At 35.7% G+C, this 19680-nt stretch overlaps 1 protein-coding gene across 16 annotated transcripts; it reads right to left on the reverse strand.

Moving 5' to 3' along the window:
• Positions 1 to 1653: 1653 nt before the first annotated feature.
• LOC105041663 (transcription factor TGA4) lies at positions 1654 to 19565 on the reverse strand. 16 transcript variants are annotated; one of them, XM_073254072.1, is made up of 11 exons: positions 15797 to 16176; positions 14241 to 14409; positions 14063 to 14137; positions 7617 to 7676; positions 7222 to 7299; positions 7073 to 7136; positions 5766 to 5854; positions 5583 to 5642; positions 3246 to 3482; positions 2890 to 3116; positions 1654 to 2736 (listed from the first exon to the last, which is right to left on the reverse strand). In XM_073254072.1, the coding sequence occupies exons 1-11, from the start codon at positions 15886 to 15888 to the stop codon at positions 2688 to 2690; spliced, it is 1200 nt and encodes a 399-aa protein (XP_073110173.1). In that variant the 5' UTR covers positions 15889 to 16176; the 3' UTR covers positions 1654 to 2687. The 16 variants fall into 16 exon arrangements, 15 of the variants coding, with proteins under 15 accessions (XP_073110173.1, XP_073110172.1, XP_073110169.1 ...); XM_073254071.1 differs by having other exon boundaries at positions 1655 to 2736; positions 5766 to 5863; XM_073254068.1 differs by having other exon boundaries at positions 1678 to 2736; positions 5583 to 5854; positions 7234 to 7299; positions 15797 to 16171.
• Between the last annotated feature and the right edge of the window lie 115 nt (positions 19566 to 19680).

Here is a 19680-nt window from a genome sequence, read left to right on the forward strand (position 1 = left end):
CTCATTTCACTGTTGCCCAGTCACCTCTCTGATTTGACCGTCGGAGGGTCCCCGCCGGAGCCACCTCCAATCAGTGCGGACTTCTTGTTTTTGCAGGTGCACGTTCTTCGGCGATCGGACGACGAGGCGATTGGCCGCAACAAGTGCGAAAAGCCTTTATGCACACTTTTTTCTTTCTTTGTCTTTTGACTTTTATTCGATCTAATATTACTAGCTTGAGATATCCTGTTTTACTATGTGTAAATTTGACTGTTCCTAGGAAGTTAAATGCAAAGGATTCTCCATTTTGCTTCTTCGACATTGTTTATTTATTTTCCAAAGCTCAACATTTTTTTTTTTTTTAAAATGTGTCCGCGACTCAACATTGTTGAGGGGAAAATGCAATATCTCTATGATGAGAGTGGAAGGCGTTATCTTGGTGCATATGCTGGGATACTCACGGTGTCCTGCGGGCATTGCCTTCCAGATGTGGTGAATGCTGTGATGGAGCACACGAAGCTTCTTCAGCACATCCCACCATATATTTGCATTAGAACTGGCAAAATATGACTCGATCCATCTATCTGATCCATATTCGACCCGTCATGATTTGAGTTTAGGCTAAACGGATTTTGGTCATGAACGAATCAATCCGTTTAATCCGTTTAATAAGTAGGTCGAATTTGAATTTTAAATATATGACCCGTTTAATATTCAAATCGAGTTGAGTTAGATAACCCATTTAACCTTTTTAACCTATTTCTGACCCATTTAACCCGACCTGTTTAACCTGTTTAACCCATTTAAGATCCGTTTAACCTGTTTCTGACCCATTTAACCCAACCCGTTTAACCTGTTTAATCCGTTTAATCTGTTTAACCTGTTTAATCCGTTTAACCTAATTTGACATATTTAATAAACGAATTAAACGGGTCGGATCGGATTATCTATTTAATAAACAGGTCGAGTTCAGATTTGAATTTTTGATCCGTTTGATAAACAGGTCGGGTTTGGATTGACGATTTTCTGATCCGATCCGTTTATGATCCGATCTGACTCGATTGCCACCTCTAACTTGCATCGTGTCATTGTTGAATTTGCTGAAAATGCTGGCATAAAAAATGCTTGGAAATCTGAAAGTTTTTTTTTTTTTTTTCATTTACTTCATATCAATTTATTTCTGTGTGCTATAATGCCAGCATCAACACGAAGAAGGATGGCTCTTTTACTGGATCTGTTTTAATAGATGGTATTTTAGGGTCTAAAAAATTGATTGTTTGGTTTACCTGAAACTGATATTTTTTGCACAAGTATGGTTAAGTGTATGCTGACAATCGAATTTTAGGTCTAGATTAGAAAACCTGGATTAGGAAGTTATGCACAAATAGATGGAACTTGATTAATCTAAATCTAGCTTATTTCCATCCGATGGTCTTACTCTGCCATCCTAGGCAAGGAGGATCACTTAGATAGAACCAACACCCTGGATGTAGAACCTGATCCTATGAGGTTCCTGAACCTTCTTGTAATCCAAATATTATCCATTTTGGATACTAGATATGTGCATATCAATATTGGCAGTTTTTAGGAGCTTAACCTGTTTATAAAAACGTGCATGTGTGTCAAAATTGCAAGCATTTGTGCTCGTACTAACTCAAATTCCAATCTGGTGAATGAATGCCGCTTTCAGTTTAGTTATATGTTGTAGGAGGCATTATGGTTCATTCAGGCTTTGTCAAAATTTCTTGAGTAATATGTGATGATTTGTTTCAGTAGCATGCCTTCTCGTGTTGCTTGTAATAACTATATGCTTTATTTTGAGATGTAAAAAATTGATCACCGTAAGTGTCGCTTTCTTCTTTTTATTTATTCATTTGTTTTATTTTTAATTTCCCCCCCTCCTTTCTCCAGCCAAATCCGAGCCTGTATGACCACATTCTGGATCATTCAACAGTACTGCATTATGGCCCAGACAGCAGATTTGTCTCATTGGTTGCCAGTTGTATTATTGAATAAATGTCCGGCAGGCTGGTCCAGAGGCATGGCTCCATCATTGGTCTGCTGCAAAGAATTTGGGTCGGTGGATGTTCTCTGAAGCTGATGCATCTGGATCTCCAGTTGTTTGACCTGGTGCCAAGGGGATCCAGAATCTATGTGCATGCTCTCTGACGCCTTATGTACCAAAGCAAACTTGATGAAAAGTATTACACAGAATTGCCGGTACAAATATTGGTAATACGAGAATGCACGCCTGTTCGTTCCTACACAAAGCCACCTCAGACTTCTAACCCTGCCTTTATACTTGCTACAAAGACATGCATCGTAGACAACAGTTAATTCAGTTGCCACACAAACATGCGTCATAGACAAAAGTTAATCAGCAAGCCAAGCAAACTAGTGGATGGATTTTAATTAACTATACAAGAATCTCCATCCCATTGTTGGAGGCTCCTTCCAGGCATTTATATTGAAATGGAAGATGCACGTATGCGGAGAGAAACGGAGATACAAAGAGGTCCTCCTTGTTGCCAGGCTGTCAACTCCAGCTGGATGGATGCTTGCAGACTAACCTCAGAATGTGATATGCACATAGCTTTGAGGTTTTCAGGCTAGTTCTCGAGGACGAGCAGCCCATAGGGAACTCAAGGCACGGAGACGTTGGAAATAATCACCGATGGCGAGCAGGCCCCGAGCTGCTTGGCGGGTTGTCAGGATCTGGTACACAAGTTGAAGGGTCTGGTGCCGAAGGTGGTCTGCCTGTTTGACAGTTGTGCGATTCAGTAAAACTGAGAAAATTGCATGTTTACCCCATGATAAAGTCAAGAAGCATTACATAGCATGCATGCTCCTGCAAATTGACAGCGACACACCTAAATGCTGAAATTTGGTGTTACAAGGTTATATTCAAACCTTGCCAACCATTGCTTCCATGCCTGTACTCTGATAATTTGCCAAATATTCAGGAATGTGTTCAGGTGTATCAAAACCACAAGAAGATAGACTACCGATCTAAAGGTTGATTTGGCAACTGATATTGCAAAAAGTTTCAGCTCCGCTTCATAAATTCCCTTCACAACTTGTGTAATTTTTTCCTTTTGTGCCAATAAACTGTCATTTTGCTCATATAACACGAAAACCTTCAGAGAATGGATACTGTTATGTGGCATCTTAGTGTGTATGCTCGAGAGACGAAGGAAACGGCATCAACAGAAGAGGCAAGAGATAATGTCAATGGCTGACAAAAGTGAGAATAAATGAAGTATTACCTGGTTTACAAAGCTTATCAGGGCCTCCAGCTTCCCCATTGCGTTTGTCATCAGTCCCATATAATTTGCCATATTAGGAGTGTCTAGAGGATCTGAGATTATAGTCTCAGCAAGAGTTTGTCGAAGTTTATCCAGTCCCTGGGAGAGGGCATCTTCAGCTTGTTGAGAAGATTGCTGAAGATTATAAACAGCCACAAGTTGTTGCTCTGTCAAGGGGTCAAGCTGTGGGCTGACAACCTGAATAGCATGAGCAAGGGTAATGGCTGCACTTGCATTTGGTACAACTTCTTTCACGGACTCATCATATTTCAGCAACTAGCAATGTGCTATTGCATCTACTGCTATTAAATCAGATACGACTAGATAATGCCAAAAATATAGAAGATGCTAAGCTACATATATTGAACATGACTTGCTAGCCATGGTGCCAGTCAGTTTAGAACTATTGCTAAGATACTTCCCAACAATATTCATATTACACAGTGCTAAACCATGTCAACTCTAGAGCATGGTTTTAAAAAGCTAGCTTGGACTAGCTTTGAGGCTTAAAAAACTGAACCTCAAATTGATAGTAAAAGACAGCCTCAAGGCTTCCATCTTGGGTCACTAAGGCTTCCATTTAGAAACTAAAACAAAACACTTGCAATGATTTTTTTGTAAAGAAGGGGCCTGTAGCTTTTTATTTCCAGCACACTATCCCTTTAAGATCAAAAAATTAAATTTAGGCTATAACTTCCTCAATTATTAGCAGGACATGTATGCCCTTAATAGTAACGATGTAAACTAATTTAGTTCATTTCCTCATCACCATTGTCTATGAAGATTTAACATCTTGGCCAATGCTTGAGACTTTAAGCTCCTTGATCTTTATTGAGGGCAATCAATGGTCTATACACTATAGCAACCCATAAGGGGTAAAACTATTGCCATATAATTAAATAATGAATTAAATATTTAAGGCTTGTGCTTTAAGCCGCCTTGAGGCTTATGCCTTGCATTTTTTACTGAAGCACTTCACCTCCACTTTTAGCCTTTTCTAAACACTGCCCTAAAGTCAGGGCCCAAGTTATGCAAAATTCATACGTATGATGTACGCATGCAGCTAGTAGCTTAGACAAACACCCCATTTGCCTTTTGTTTCAGAACCATTGAAACAATCATGAAATTTGAGGATGCATAAGATAATGTACGCAAAACATTAAAAAGGGGTCCTTTTAAGAACCAATAATAGGGAACTAAGTTATTGGTAACTGAAAATAGTGTTCCACAACCTAGTAAAAAAATTTTGTACGAGAAAGCTTATTCATTTTGTTGCAACTCCCTGATAAGCTAAATGGTGATTTTATTCTCTTAGTGGATGAGTGGTTTTTTATCATTGTTTAATTGCCCTCCTTCTCCACCAATGCAATCCCCCACGGAGGCTAGAGAGGCCATTCGAGTCCCACTAGTAATGAAGCAGAGTTCCCATTCTAAAACCAAAGATATATGAAAGACCACTCAAGACAATGGGCCCTCTGTGAGGAAATGAAATTGTGGACACAAATGTCAATGATATTATCTACCACAGAAGGTCTAATAGAAACTAAATGGTGGTAGGCATTGCAGCAAAGAATGACCATTGGGACAGTTGCACGAGAGATAGGGGCAACAATTTCTGATTTGGACGAGCCAATCTGGCTGAGAAATAGTCTTTATGTGGATGAATTGGGTCAGGTTTCAGTTAGTAGAGACTAACCTGATTACAAGCAGATCGGGTTTGCATTTTGCCCCTAGAGTCGACAGTCACCACGGGTTGGACAAGTCCGTAAAACCCAATCACAAGAACAGTAGCCATGAGCGGGCCACGGGCTAGTCAAGGGTTGGTTAGGGTCATTGTCCATGATTAAGAATAAAAAATACCAAGAAAAGAAATGGAGAAAATAACAAGTTTAGAATTTATCGCATTTACTTTTCCCATTTAATTTACATGAACCTCTCTCCCCCCTCCCTCCCTCCCTCTCTCTCACTCGAGGGCCAACCCTCGATCACCTTTTCCAACCGGATCTCACTATAATTTTTCAAGCTATATGATTGACAAGTGAGACTCTGATTGAATTGGCAGCAACAGTATGAACCCATTTATAGTCATTAGTTTGGTTATGGTCTTATGGGTTTTTTCTTTTTAGCCTGATTATAAATGGACTGGGCATCCATAGAGGGTTTTTTGACGTGAAACTTGACTCAAGCAGTTGCCATCCTTATCACTAAAACCAATGAAAACATGATTAAATTTCGACAATGGAACTTAAAAAATCAACATAAAGGGCTTAACAGTATACTTAAATGAGGTTAAATCACCTTTAGAATCTCTGAAGGCCGAAACCCTCCAATCCAAAGAAAGAAGCGTTCTGCAGATGTCTTCCACATGCCAGACATAAGATAGAAGACGTCAGACTTGGCCGCAAGTGCTTTTATACGAAATAGTTCATCATAATGTCTCATGCCACTTTCTACAAGTATGCGGAGCTCTAGATCAGATACATGTGCATGCAAAGCAGCTCTGAGCCCACAAGTATGCCTATTTTGTTCTTCAACCCAATGTCCATATTCCATCTCAAAAGCAGCAATTCCTACAAGACCTAAACAGGGATCAATGTAAGGAGCACAAGAAGATAATAGTAATATAGTATGTCTACCAGACATGATAGATTCCAACTCCTTATAGAAGACAAGTAGGCATAACTAGCACTTAATACAATAAGCATCAGATAATTTAGGTATCAAGTAATAAAGGAATAATATTAAAAAGTCTTTGTTTAACTCATCTGGGATCACCAAGGAGCAGCAATGTTCGATATATTGATTTCCTATTATACATATGGTCACAAGTAATGCTAAACAAAAAAAAAAGAAAAAATTAGGGTTGCTTGTGATTGCTGTTTTATCTAATAGTACTTATAATTAGTAACATAAGACCTCATCCTCCCATATACAATACCACAGCAGCATCCCTCTGCAGAACTGGTAGCATTTTTTCCTCGTCTTTGGCTGTGTTGCATCCTGACCACCTATATAGCAATGTGTACTATGTTGCTTCCTTTGGATCTTGCATGAATTTACATTTTCCGGCCATAATAAGATAGTTTCCTTTGAGTGGATAGATTCACACTCTCATCAGTTAAGCGAATGACACATACACACATTACTAAAAAATAACTCCACAAGAGAGAATGCCAACATAATAAAAGGTGGATATCATAAAATTTCTAGCTTAATAACGTCATCAAGCTAAGGATAATGAGATTTCAAGATGCAAACCAAAAAGAAGTTTGCATGAACTAATAGAAAAGTCGTGGATCCTTGAAAAATGTCCAATGTGGCCTGAAACAATTTCAGTCAGATTGTGTCCACAAGAGATAGTTCATCCAGACACTTTTCAGCACATAGTAATCTGGAAATGCCAACATAATAAAAGGATCAGATATATCACAAAATCTCTAGCTTAATGACATCACCAAGCTAAGGATAGTGGGATTTTGAGACACCAACCAAAATGAAGTTGGCATGAAACAAATAGAAAAGTTGTGGATCCCTGAGAAATGTCCAATGTGGCTGAAACAATTTCAGTCAGATTGTGTCCTTTAATTGGTAAAGCACCACCAATCTGGCACAGCTAACTGAAAAAATATCTATTAACATCGGTATTCCAGAAGTTGAGAAGACAACTTTGGCAAGACCCAGAGGTCCCAGACTAAAAGGTTCTGAGTTAATATGATGGTTGACTGTAACATACAGAGGTTCCATTGAGATATAATAATTAAAAAAAAGGTAGGATTTCAAAGGTAAACCTGAATCGGCAGCTCCTGATGACCCAAGAAAAGAATCACTCGAATGTCCATGTGTGTATGCTTCCTGCAAGTCAGCTTAAATCACCAAATAAGCTGATAGACACAACTGCATGATGCATCATTTATTCATGATACAGTACTCATGGTACCTGCTGTCTAACCTGCTCAAGCTCTTGCTCTAGCTGGGTCAACTTCATACGACTTTCTTCTAGTTGTTGAATATACACCTATAGAAAAAGCATTGTAAATCTATACACTAACTATGACCATCAAGGTTGAAGTAGTAATGCCGGTGGGCATACCGGAAACCACCAACATGGCATGGGCCATGCCAGGCTATGCTATGCCGAAACAAGAAAAAAAGAATTAATTTTTTTACCAGAAACATTTGAAAAAAGAGTTAAATAGGTAATGAACCGACCTATGCTAGGAGCCTGTACTGGCCCAGCATGATGGGCCATGTTGTCCATTGAGGTACAAAAATCAGAGAAAACAAAAGAAGTCTCAAAGATCAATTGAAGTTTTACTGTTCATAGGAAAGTACCTTTTTTCTTAGACGACTTTTCCGGGCTGCCTCTCGGTTTTGAGCAAGACGTCTCAACACCTATGCACCAAGTCAAGTATCAATAACATTAAACTTGGCTTAATTATTTATTGAAACCTAACCACAGGTAATGACACAGAAATACCCTAAGCTTGCATACTGTGCTCAAATCCAATAATATATGGAGATGATACTTGGTGAACATGGCTAGGATGTGTGTCTAAGTATCTTATTTTTCAAAATCAAAAAATGTTTCAGATACATCAGCAGGTGTCTGAAGTTTTTTCTTTAAAAAAAAAATGTTGATGTTTTAATCATGGACACGACATACAGTTAATTGTAGCATCTGCAATGCTGATGATATTGCATGTAGTATGGGCTATGGTTTATGGATTCGAGGGGTGACTAAATAATGGAGTTGATGGACAATCATGTTACCATGTAGAGTAACTATATAATTGTAATATCAATTATTCTATATGGATGCTTTATTATATATATATATATATATATATATATATATATATATATATATATATATATATATATATATATATATATATATATATATATATAATCATATATCAGCCTTATAGGATCCTACTTTTCAAGATTTACCATATCAATGTATCTATGTTTGTACGTGTGCCTGTGCTTCATAGACTAAGAGATTTTGAAGGACGAGATATGCACATTCTACATGCATACTTAATTGTTTGCATTTTGTAACCTAAAATACTGAAGAAGAGACTTTTGCTTGATAGATGCCGATAGATATGATTATGCAGTCACAAACACCTCCAATAGGAATCTAAGATTGGTGAAAGGTAAATAAAGTAAAATACTGAAATACAAATTCTCTTTGCTCCCTAATTGTCTCCCCTCCAACACTAGCCTCAATGGTTCGGCCCCCTTTAAAGCTAAAATTGGTTATCTGATTTTTAATATGAATTTTGGCATTAAACACTTCAATCCAACACTCTTTTAGTAGCTTCCAGATTTCGAAAAGAATCTGAGTTTACAAATTTGGTAAATGAATTACAATTCACAAATTTTTCAACCATTTACTTGCTAATTTTTGAACGTAGTAATCTATTGTTGCTTATAATTGAAATTGCACAAAACTATCCATGCAACTAAGTTTACCCTGCAGAAATGAATTTGAAAAAAATCTCGAACAACAAATAACTTAAGTAACAATAACAGATTATTGAAAAGCATCACAGGCCATATAAGGCTAGAGGTGACACCAAAAGATTTAATGTGGATTATAGGTGCACTGTGTGACAGCCTCAATTAGAAGGCATACCCATATAGGAGTTTAAGGGTCAGCGAAGTGAAGAGGGCATTTGACAAAAGAAAGTACTGATGAAGGTAGGAAAAGACTGCTTTTACCTTTTAGAACTATAACAAGCATGAAGCTGACCGCTAATTGATGGAATAAAACTTATTTATGTCAAGGTTATCAGGCTCAGGGTAAAGTTTGAAAACTAGGAGCCAGTTTCAGCTGAGCTAACTGAATATACATCTAGAAAGTTTTGATGCTTTTGATAGATTTAACTCCAATTTTCCCTACACAAATAAAAGATTAAATATCAAAACTTTAAGGAAAATAAAAAAAAAGGTAAGCTGAGTGCAATAAAATATGTTAAACATTAGTTCAAAATTTATTGCATGTTTGTGACCTCCAAGTAAAAATTTTAATAATATCAGCTAAAACAAGAGATTATATAATTTTGAACATTTTATTTATTTTTATTTAGAATATGGGAGCACAACCAATTCAAGTTACTAGTCAAACACTTGAGAGAGAATACCATCAAGGTTCAAACCCAAAAACCTCCTTCTGTATGGAGGAGGAGTGCAACACCAGACTATATCTTAATTTGAATTGTTTTTAAAAAAAATCATGTTTAACATCCTTTAGGTTCTGTATATGATTTTATTATTCCATGACAATATACCATAATCATAATATCTTTGAGATTCAAAGTAAAAAAAATAATAATAATAAATCTAAGTTTCTTTGGAACCCCATATTCCATTGCCTACAAATCTTCTCCTAACTTTTAAATCCAAGTTTAGTTTGGACAAAACACTTTTTGCAATTTAAAAAATAAAAAAAAGGAGCACCATAAAGTGCCATATATAAAATAAATTTAGTCTTACAAGTCAATTTCACCTGCACATCCAAAACTGACTGAGGTTTCAAGTCATTTTTGGCAAAGCTGAAACTTTTTCATTTTAAGTATCCATTGTCACACCCCAAATCTGGGACATAACAAGGCGACACTATTGAGAGGAACCGCCCACTATAAGACAAAGCCAACATTCATAATCTGTAAACAAATTCATCTTAAGCAAATATAGCACAAGGATCCAAATCCATCATCAGTGATGGGCGGGTCCAGTGAACCAAACTTTCACATTTGCCATTACTTCAAACCATAACTCATGCTATCCAAAGCACACTTTCTCAAAGCAAATGGTTTAAGCTCATCAATATCAATCATGGTTCCGCAGACAACTTCTATTAATCAGGTATGACTTGTCCATATATACATCAAGTGCTGCATCTTATTGCAAGCAGCTGACAAAAAAAAGATTCTCACCATTAATTATTGAATGATCAAATTTTTACATGTTTTTTCACATGCAAACAGGCAATAAAATTTATGAGCTATTGCTGTACCATTGTAGAAGACTAATATCAATGCACTATTCATGTTCAAGGATTTATATACTGGTGTTGGTGCCAATACCCCTCACCGGTCAGTGCAAACGCAGGACATGGGGGGATGAGAAGCCACCTGGCAGTTCCAATGAGCTTATAAAAAGGTATATCAAGAAATAATGACCAGTACAGGCCAATACACATTTGGCATGGGGCAGTTCGTGTAGGATCCGATGCAATGGGGGTAGTAGGTGCCCATTCCTGATCAGTAGGGTATGTACTGACCGGTATTGGGCAAGCAATCTTGGATCCTCAATCCTTGGTCAAACAAAATGAGTCAGCCAATTAGTTAAAATTATTAAGTAGCTTTTAGTAAATGTGTTGCCAAAACAATTTCTTACCCTCAAATACCCATTTAAATTGCACTCACCAGCATTATTTTTCCCATCACAAGCATTTTCCATCTCTTCATGCCATTAGGCATTCTAACTTGACCCAAAATAGAATAAAAGGCCCCAAACTATAAAACAAATGCTCTGATGCCAAAACTCAGGTGAGCCATCTAAATTTTACAATCCAATTTGGGTACACATTTGGACTACAGTATTAACTAGTTCAGACAGTTAAAACATTGGTCAAATTGAATCGTTTACCAAGTTACTAAACCAGGACATGTGATGAGTTGTTAATAGATTCCCATTATTAAAAAAAAAAAAAAAACACCATCCTTAAAAGGAATCTTAAGAAAGACCATAAAAAACTATGTTTGAGGATTCTTTTCAAAAGTAGCAAATTGTCCAGGAAGAGAACTCAGAAGACTACACACAAAGCATACAATTAAGGATAATATCTATTTCCAGACAAGCACAACAGATTCCAGTTGGTCTGGAAACTTGCAGGCCAAAGCGGAGAGTTCTTTTAGACTAAAAATCACTTAACCGTCTACTATGCATGAATAAACAAACCATGAATTTGCATGAAAAAACTTCAATAAAGTAACTAATAGGATAAATTTGATAGTCCATCCACAACAGAATGTGTGCATTTGTGGCTGTGTGGCTGTGGCTGTGTGGCTGTGTATGATCTTTTTTATGCATCCATTTGCACAAGATGATTAGATATGTAAGCCGCAGCTTCTATTCTGAGATTCATAGATGCTTAACCGAGCTAAATTAGTTCATTATGTTTAGCTAATAAAGGATTAGTCAAAGGCATGTTTTCTATTATGTATAGATGAATTATGAAAAGATTAAAAATTATATTTTAAAAAGAAGGATGTAGAGATAAGCAAAGTAATTGACAATTACAACCAAGAACCACATGGCACAAAGTTTGATCCAAGTGGATCATCAGACTTGATGTGGACCACTTTAACTACTACAGATATCCTGGAGGATCACCAGACTAGATGTGGATCACTTTCACCACTACAAGAACTCAATGTAGATCACATCGGCCACTACAAGTAAAGCAAGATAGAATCCATAAGTAAGATCTATGACATCAAAAAGCTGAATCGCGCATCAAACTTTAGGAGCCAATAACTTAATCATATGATGCTCGATTAGGATGATCTTCTTTTTTCATATTAGGTATTTTTCAAGATCTACAACATTGGGACATATCCTTAAAAGGGCTAAATTGGACCAAAATTCCATCATTTAGATCTCAAAATAGACTGGTTAAACCAAAACTTTTCTTTTCAGATAGGACTTTGACTAGGAGTTATCTTCCAATCCATCAAGAATTAGATAAAATGATAGAAGGCAAAATTGATATACAAGTCGAGATCTACCTCTTATAAAATTTTAATATTTTTTCATGATTTTTTATCTTTATCTTTTTTTTTACGGATCTAGTCCTATTTAAGTTAGAAAGAGGAGTCCAACCCAACTTGTTCAATGATGGATATCCTTATAGAAGATAAAAGGAGGAATCCAATCCAAATTATACAGAGACGGATTTCACAATTATAAACAGGGACTACATACCTCAGTTTATGGTATGAATAATTAATGAATGAAAAAAAGGAGATTTAAGCCCTACTTTTGCAATTCTTCTATCATCTTTCTTTTTTTCTTTTGAGAGATCCAAATTGAGCGAGCTAAAGAAAATCTTTCTTCTCTCTGATCGGATCAAGTTGGTATCTGAGCATTGATCCTTTACATTTGTGGAGGGCTTTAGTACATGGTCTAAGCACTCAAGCAATACAAGCAATCAAGAGGACTATCTGTGTTTGAAGTACATCGAAGGATAGAAGGCAAATATGGCTACTAGTTCTATCTCGATAGACAATAAGATGAAGAAACTCACACAACTAGAGGAGAAGATTGCCCCACTCATCTAGGCCGTGTCTCAATTGGCAATGCCTTCAACACAAACACTAGCAACTTCTATAGCAAAGTTGTCTCCTATATCTAGAGATCAAAATTTATCATTTAGCAAAGAAGATCAGGATTGAAAACCATCTTCGAGCAAAGGCAAGTGGTTCAACTGTGAGATAGGAAAGCAAGCATTTTCCATCTTCAATTCTAATTTAGCATGAGCTAAATCCTCTAAATAAGGGGATCTCTGATCGGTGGTTCACCTAACTCGATGTGGACCACTTTAATCACTGTGGATATCCAAGAGGATCATCAGACTCGATATGGATCACTTTCACCACTATGAGGACTCGATGTGGATCACATCAACCACTATAAGTAAAGCTAGATAGAATTCAGGAGCAAGATCCACCACATCAAGAAACTGAATCACACGTCAAGCTTCAAGAGCCGATAACTTGATCATATGATACTTGATTGAGATTATCTTTTTTTTTTTTCAAATCAGATATCTTTTTGAAATCTACAACTTCGAGACGGTCCCTAAATTCATCATTTGGACCTCGAAACGGGCGGATCAAATCAAAACTTTTCTTTTCGGATAAAACTTTGATCAGGAGTTATCTTCTAATCTGTTAAGAATTAGGTAAAGCAATAGAAGGCAAAGTGAATATAAAACTTGAGATCTATCTCCTATAAAATTTTAGTATTTTTTCATAATTTTTTATCTTTATCTTTTTTTTGGAGATCTAGTCCTATTTAAGCTAGGAAAAAGGGTCCAATCCAACTTGTTCAGTGGCGGCTGTCCTCCTAGAAGATAAAAGAAATCCGATCCGAATTGTGCAAGGATGGACATGATTATTATAACTAAGGGCTATATACCTTAGTTTATGGTACAAAGAATTAATTAATGAAAGAAGGAAGATTTAAGCCCTATTTTTGCCATTCTTCTATCATCTTTCTTTTTTTCTTTTGAGAGATTCAAGTTGAGCGGATTGAAGGAAATCATTTTTCTCTCCGATCATATCAGAGTTCCTCAAATGAATCAAAATATCAACCACGTATAACTTAAAAAGCATGGACTATTACATAGGTCCGGGAAGAAATGGAATACATTTAAAATAAAAAGGCATAGATACCATTCGAAGTTTGAACAGCCTAAAATGGTAAGATGCCAATCGCAATTGGCATATTGAATGCCAAGGCCAACCAAATAAAAGGCATGAAGAATCTTAAGCATTTGAAGTATAAAGTAGGGTGTGAAAATTTAATGAGACAATCTAAATAAGCAAGAAATTAAAACTACTGAATGTATAATAAAAAGTCAAAAACTTACACATGTTTTATTCAATTTAAGAAAAAAGCATTTATAATGAATTTCAAGTTTCACATAACAGATGATGCAATGTTTTGAAGAGAAATTTATTCATAAACTTTGGTTCATGTACCTTGTCTCCAGGCTTGTTAGCTTCCTGATTGCTTTTCTTTGATGATCCCAGAGTCTCATGAGTAATATTTTCAAACTACAGAAAAAATTATGAGATTAATATGTCATCACCACAAATATGTAACTACGAAATCTTGTAATTTTATGATAAGAGGATACACCATGCCATGAAATTTTACCCCACTATCAATTTTCACATCTGCCTCCAGAACTGTTGATGAACAAGTATACTGACTGCTGTCAGCTCTGAAGGAGTCATCCCACATACTAACCTGGTGGTTCTGTTCATATATACCCATTGTACTACAGCTGGAGTACCGAGTTGATTGAAAGCTCATGCTATTTGGCCTGACAGTAAGAAGAAGAAAATATAACTCACTTGCAAAAAAGACGAGGGGAGGAGGGGGGGGTGGGGGGAGAGAGAGAGATTCTAAAAGACAGTTAAGAAATCCTAATTGTCCAAAAAACTAGTTATTGAGAAATGCAAACCAAGATTTCAAGTAATATTTTTGTGTCTAACTTCAGAAGATTTTCTTTATAGAAAATAACTCTTGTTTTCATCTACTTGACAATGTACACATCAGTACAGATGTAAAACAAACCTTTCTAGTTTTTTTCCTTCATTTTTCATATTAACAAGGAACAATATTCCTCAAAGGAATACAGGCAGCTTAGGGATCCATGGCCACAGATCAGCAGATCAAAAGACCATATTAATATTCCTCAAGGGACTACAGGAACAATGTTCCTGTAAAATGATTTATAATTTTTCCAGACTACTACTGGGTTATATTAGAATTTCTAACTTAGTTTCATTTGATGTGCAGATGATATATGAAGGCCACTTTCCTTGAAGCAAAGAGTCTCATCATTCTGAGAAATTCAATCTAACTATGGATACCATATAGTGCTGTAAATAGTCCAGAACAGAGCAGAGTCTATTGCAATTTATTTTGCACAAGTGCTCACATCCAGCTTGCATGTCTATGCCAAGTTGCCAACAAAGAAAAAGAGAGAGAAAAAAAAGAAGTTATACTAGCAACTTATTTTATTGAGCGATTATATGGCAATGGCTCGGTAGTTATTTTCCCTGTGCTCATGGTCATTTTACCAAATTATGATCAGTTGGCACCAGATCCAAGGAAACAAGCAAAGAATTTGATTCTCAGCCTCCTTCAAGAGATATACTTTTTTGATAGGATGGTCAAATGCGATCACTAATAAGCCAATAAAAGGAGTCATCATATGCATTGCACAAGAACAAACAGTTTTGAGGAACTGAAAGTGAATACTGTCCAATTAACTCCCCTAAGCTCTAGAATTCAGCAGTCAATTTTCTTTGTATTAAGTAGACTGGAAAATGATCTCAGAATTTCAGTGTCTTACAAACTATCAGAGACCTTAGAAACCAACTCAAAGAATGGTGCACAACTTAAAAAAATCAATAACATAAAGGTTTTGAAACAAATCTAAGAGGCGGGTACTAGCTATATAAGGTTAAAATAATGAAACGTCATCTCGAATTATGCTCTTGCAAATTGAAATAAAATGAATGCAAGGATTTCCTTTGATGTAATACACCACTTTGAAAGCATGCAAATATAAACAACTAAAGTTGCCAGGAAAACTTGTATAGAACATTGTTTTAACTTTTAATATCTTTCCTTCCCAAAATGGTGGCTTTGCTAGAAAAGAGGAAGCAAAAGACTTTAAGATGTTGACAAGGGATACTAACACATTTAAGCATGATTCATGGACACTAATCCATGACAAGTTTTGGAGCCTAGTAGATTTCTCAACCCTATCAGCAGAAGACACATGATACATGGTAAAGATCAACAAGTATTGAGACCCCAAACTCCATTCCTGTTAAGTGACAAAAAGGAACCATTTAATCAAAGGAAAATTCATCTAAATTTGCTATCAATTTGTTTACAGTTGCTTAGTTCAGCAAATAATTCATTTGTCTACCCAAAACTAAAGATAGAAGATTTCCTTACCCTACCTCTGCTGTATCACAAGGCCCATCTTTCTCAACAAAATATGCAACCTTAAAAGCAACTCAAACTCACCCTTTATACTAAAAATAATTATTTGCAGCTGTTACGAAACATCCATCATACCTCATTTTGGCCTACAGATTACGAACTCAGATAGACAGACCAAAGTTAACAGCCAATATCAGAAGCATGAACTAGTATGCGAAAGCCTCATCCAAGCTATCGGGTTACACATATAAGGAGACTATTTTCTGAATATTTTCATTCTCTCTTTATGCCTAAAAGTTCCTGGACAACTCTAATCTTTCACATCAGCTCATGGGCGATACGTGTCGCTTAAAGACATTACAACGCTGCCTATCTTTTTAAGCCGAACAGCAAAAAGAGCCATGTGCAAATGGGGATAGAGATCACGTAAGAATTCCCACCTGCAGTTCCTGTCATTCCCTTCTATCAATCAAAGAAAGATACCATCTAGCATACAAACAAACGATCGGACTCACCTTATTTTAACTTCATTTGATAGTTCCATCCAACAGACAATTCAAGAAGCTAGGCGTCAAAACCCTAATAGTGGGCGACCCAAAAAGCCAGCTTTGAGGGCTTTTTCGCAGTGAAAAAAGAAAGGGAAAAAAGGATTCTCTATAACTTCCTAAAAGTGCGAAGCTCTGGAAACAGAATCCTGTCCTCCACTCCGCCTCCAAATCCAATCCAAAAAGCAACATGAGATCTCAGAAATATATAAACCAGCCATATCACCAAATCTATTCCACTAAATCAAATATATATATATTTTTATGCATTCAAAATATATTGAAAAAACAAGGGAAAATCCTTTTTTTAAGCCAAGAATGGAAAACAATAGGCTCAAAACAAAGATTTAATTCGAGCCTCGCGATCGCATGTAGAGCTCCAGCTCAGGGGATCTGGCCGGAATCGCGAGACGACGACGAGCCTCACAAACCCTAACTCCGAGCTCCAAAACCCTCGCTCCTCCAAAACCCTAGCCCCCATCGGTCTCTTTGTGTAGTCCCAATGGAACTAAGAACTGTTCTCTAAGGAGGAAGAAGAAGAGAAGAGCAAGATGGAAGCCGGAGCGGACACCATGGATTTCGAGTTCCCACTCGCTTCCCCCGTGCGAGCCTTTATAAATTCATACATTTTATTGTTTTATGTACTCCGACTGTGCCTAACCTATTCGCGAACATTGTGGTTCGAAGTCGATAAAATGGTGTGTTTATATCAATGAAGGGGAGTATTAGGAGGCCTTCCCGCCCTTCAGGCGAAATGGTCGGCACGTCATGCTGAAGGCATCAACTGCTACTCCCTGGAGGAAACGAGGATGGAAAAACTAGACAATAATTAAAGGGAAAATCCAGGGCAATGATATTTTAGTCATCCATATCTCATACTATATTTGTTTATACAGATCGAGATAATAAGAGTCCAATATTTTATGTATTTGGTATCAGTAATTGTTTGGTATTATTTTTAATCAATAAATTGATTAAGATGATGATTTTGCCAATCACAACATGTGATGTGTCTCAAGAAATGAGGTATAGTTTTAAGAAAAATGAACTTGAGATCGGCAGTTGCAAATGAACAACAAGCTTGCATTCATCCCTTAAATATATCTAAGGATGGTTTCTTTTATGATTTTTTATTCATATTGAAAAAGCTAGAATGAAAAGATAATGATATTTTAGGATATGAATGATTATAATTATATCCATCATCAAGATTTTTAAATGTACCTTGATTATATAATTAATTCTTTTTTTTTCTTTTGACTTAGATGGATCATAGCATTTGAAAGAATTAAAAAAATATATAATTTCCAAATCATTGACTATAGTAGATATTTAAAAAAATATATTTTTTTAAGAGTTCAATGGTTGCACACAATTGTATTATTATTTAGGTTGTTCTTGACAGAAAGTAGAACAAATCCTACTATCCTCTCCAATATTATAGTTGATATTTTCTAAACATAAAAATAATTAATTTTTTTTGCATAATGTGTAGTTATACATTTGAAGCATTCATATCATAAAGAAATCTTATCAATTGATATATCATATTATACAAAATGAAAGTGAATACCATCTATCCTAAATATTAATTTAACTTCTTTTTCCTTTTTATTTTATACAGATTAAGAACATCATACTCAGAATGAAATTTAATATTTTATATTTTTTTGTGTAGAGTATATTATATCTGTGAGAGTTAGAATCCTATAGAGACAATCATACTCTGGTGAAGACAAAAGGAGAGTATGATCAAGAATTAAGGTGCATGAATATCCGACAAAATAATTTTTTAGTCAAAAATAATATTAATGTAAATAAATTTCATAACCCAATAAAAGGACCTATTTAATGCCCATATCTTTTAGATAAAATGATATCTGGTAATTATTATCTATCTTTGAGCAATTTATATATTCTTTTTTTTAATCCTTTATTTCTAATGAAGGTCATCATGTTATATTTTTTAAATAAAAAAAAATTTATATGTATATGGTCTTCTAAAATCATATTTATACTCCTCTTAGGATGAACATTAGCAATTCAAGCGTCAAGCATATTAAGTTAAAGTTGACTTTTAGATTTTATTCAACTTGTATATTGATCGAGGAGATATATTTTTAGGCTTGTCTTTCTAGCCACTTAATAGCCGTGCCTATTGTCCAAAATCTTTTTTTTTTAACCTTGCCTTGAAAGTTATTTAATTTTCCATATCCTCTTATGAGTATGCATAAAGAACGCATAACTAGATAAAAAAACAAACCAACTGTGCATATAAATTACCAATTAAGGACTAAACCTAGGGGGAAAAGAGTGATTCTAACAATATAATACCAATCAAACCACGGCAAAAAATTAGGTTCTCCTAGCTTGTTTCCGTCATCTAGCACAAATATTAAATATAATCTAATTCTTTCTTATTTTTACAATGTCTTAGGCAACTACATGGAAGTTTTGCTTAGAATGAAAATACTTGTTGCAAATAATAATACGATTTCATTTTACTGAGGTGCACCATCCTCGTTTGATATTCAATATTAATTTATACAGTGAGCATTGAAGTCTCTTTCCTTTGAGTTTATCCCTTTCTCTCAGCAAACAAGCATCAAAGCCTTGGTTAAGAATTGAAGACAACTGAATCATTTACATATAGAACCTACATATATGGAACCATAAGATTGTAAGATCAAGATAAAGAACAAAAAATTACTCAAAATACATAGAAAGAAAATAAAATAGAAGGTACGTAAAAAAGAAAATAAAATGGAATATTACAGAGCACCTGATAGCCCCTACTTTCAAGTTGGAGTTGTGATTGAAATGAGAGGGAAGAATGAGAACATCTTGCAAAAGAGAAGCTACGTATACCCCCTTCCACTGGTGCACTTACCACTAGGAATGCCCAATCAGTCACTTCGGAGGAAAAAGTTTGCAACCTATTAAATTCATACGCATTTTATTGAGATTAGATAATATTTAAAGGTTCATAGGAGGGGAAATACGAGAAGTTGCCATCATGCTGGAAGTTGTTATGTCTAAAATAGAAAAATAAAGATCATTGTTTCGATAAGGATCCTTTAAATGGG

This window comes from Elaeis guineensis, chromosome 3, assembly GCF_000442705.2.
Source record: "Elaeis guineensis isolate ETL-2024a chromosome 3, EG11, whole genome shotgun sequence".
In the NCBI taxonomy this organism is placed as follows: domain Eukaryota; kingdom Viridiplantae; phylum Streptophyta; class Magnoliopsida; order Arecales; family Arecaceae; genus Elaeis; species Elaeis guineensis.

Bases quoted from the DNA above. Each gene is read 5' to 3' on its own strand.
- LOC105041663 (XM_073254063.1), bottom strand. From the start codon at position 15,888: ATGTATCATGTGTCTTCTGCTGATAGGGTTGAGAAATCTACTAGGCTC. The intron at 14,410-15,796 runs GTTAGTATCCCT...TCTTACTGTCAG, and splicing joins CATGAATCATGCTTAAATGT to GCCAAATAGCATGAGCTTTC. The intron at 7,137-7,221 runs GTACCATGAGTA...GCTGACTTGCAG, and splicing joins TTGAGCAGGTTAGACAGCAG to GAAGCATACACACATGGACA.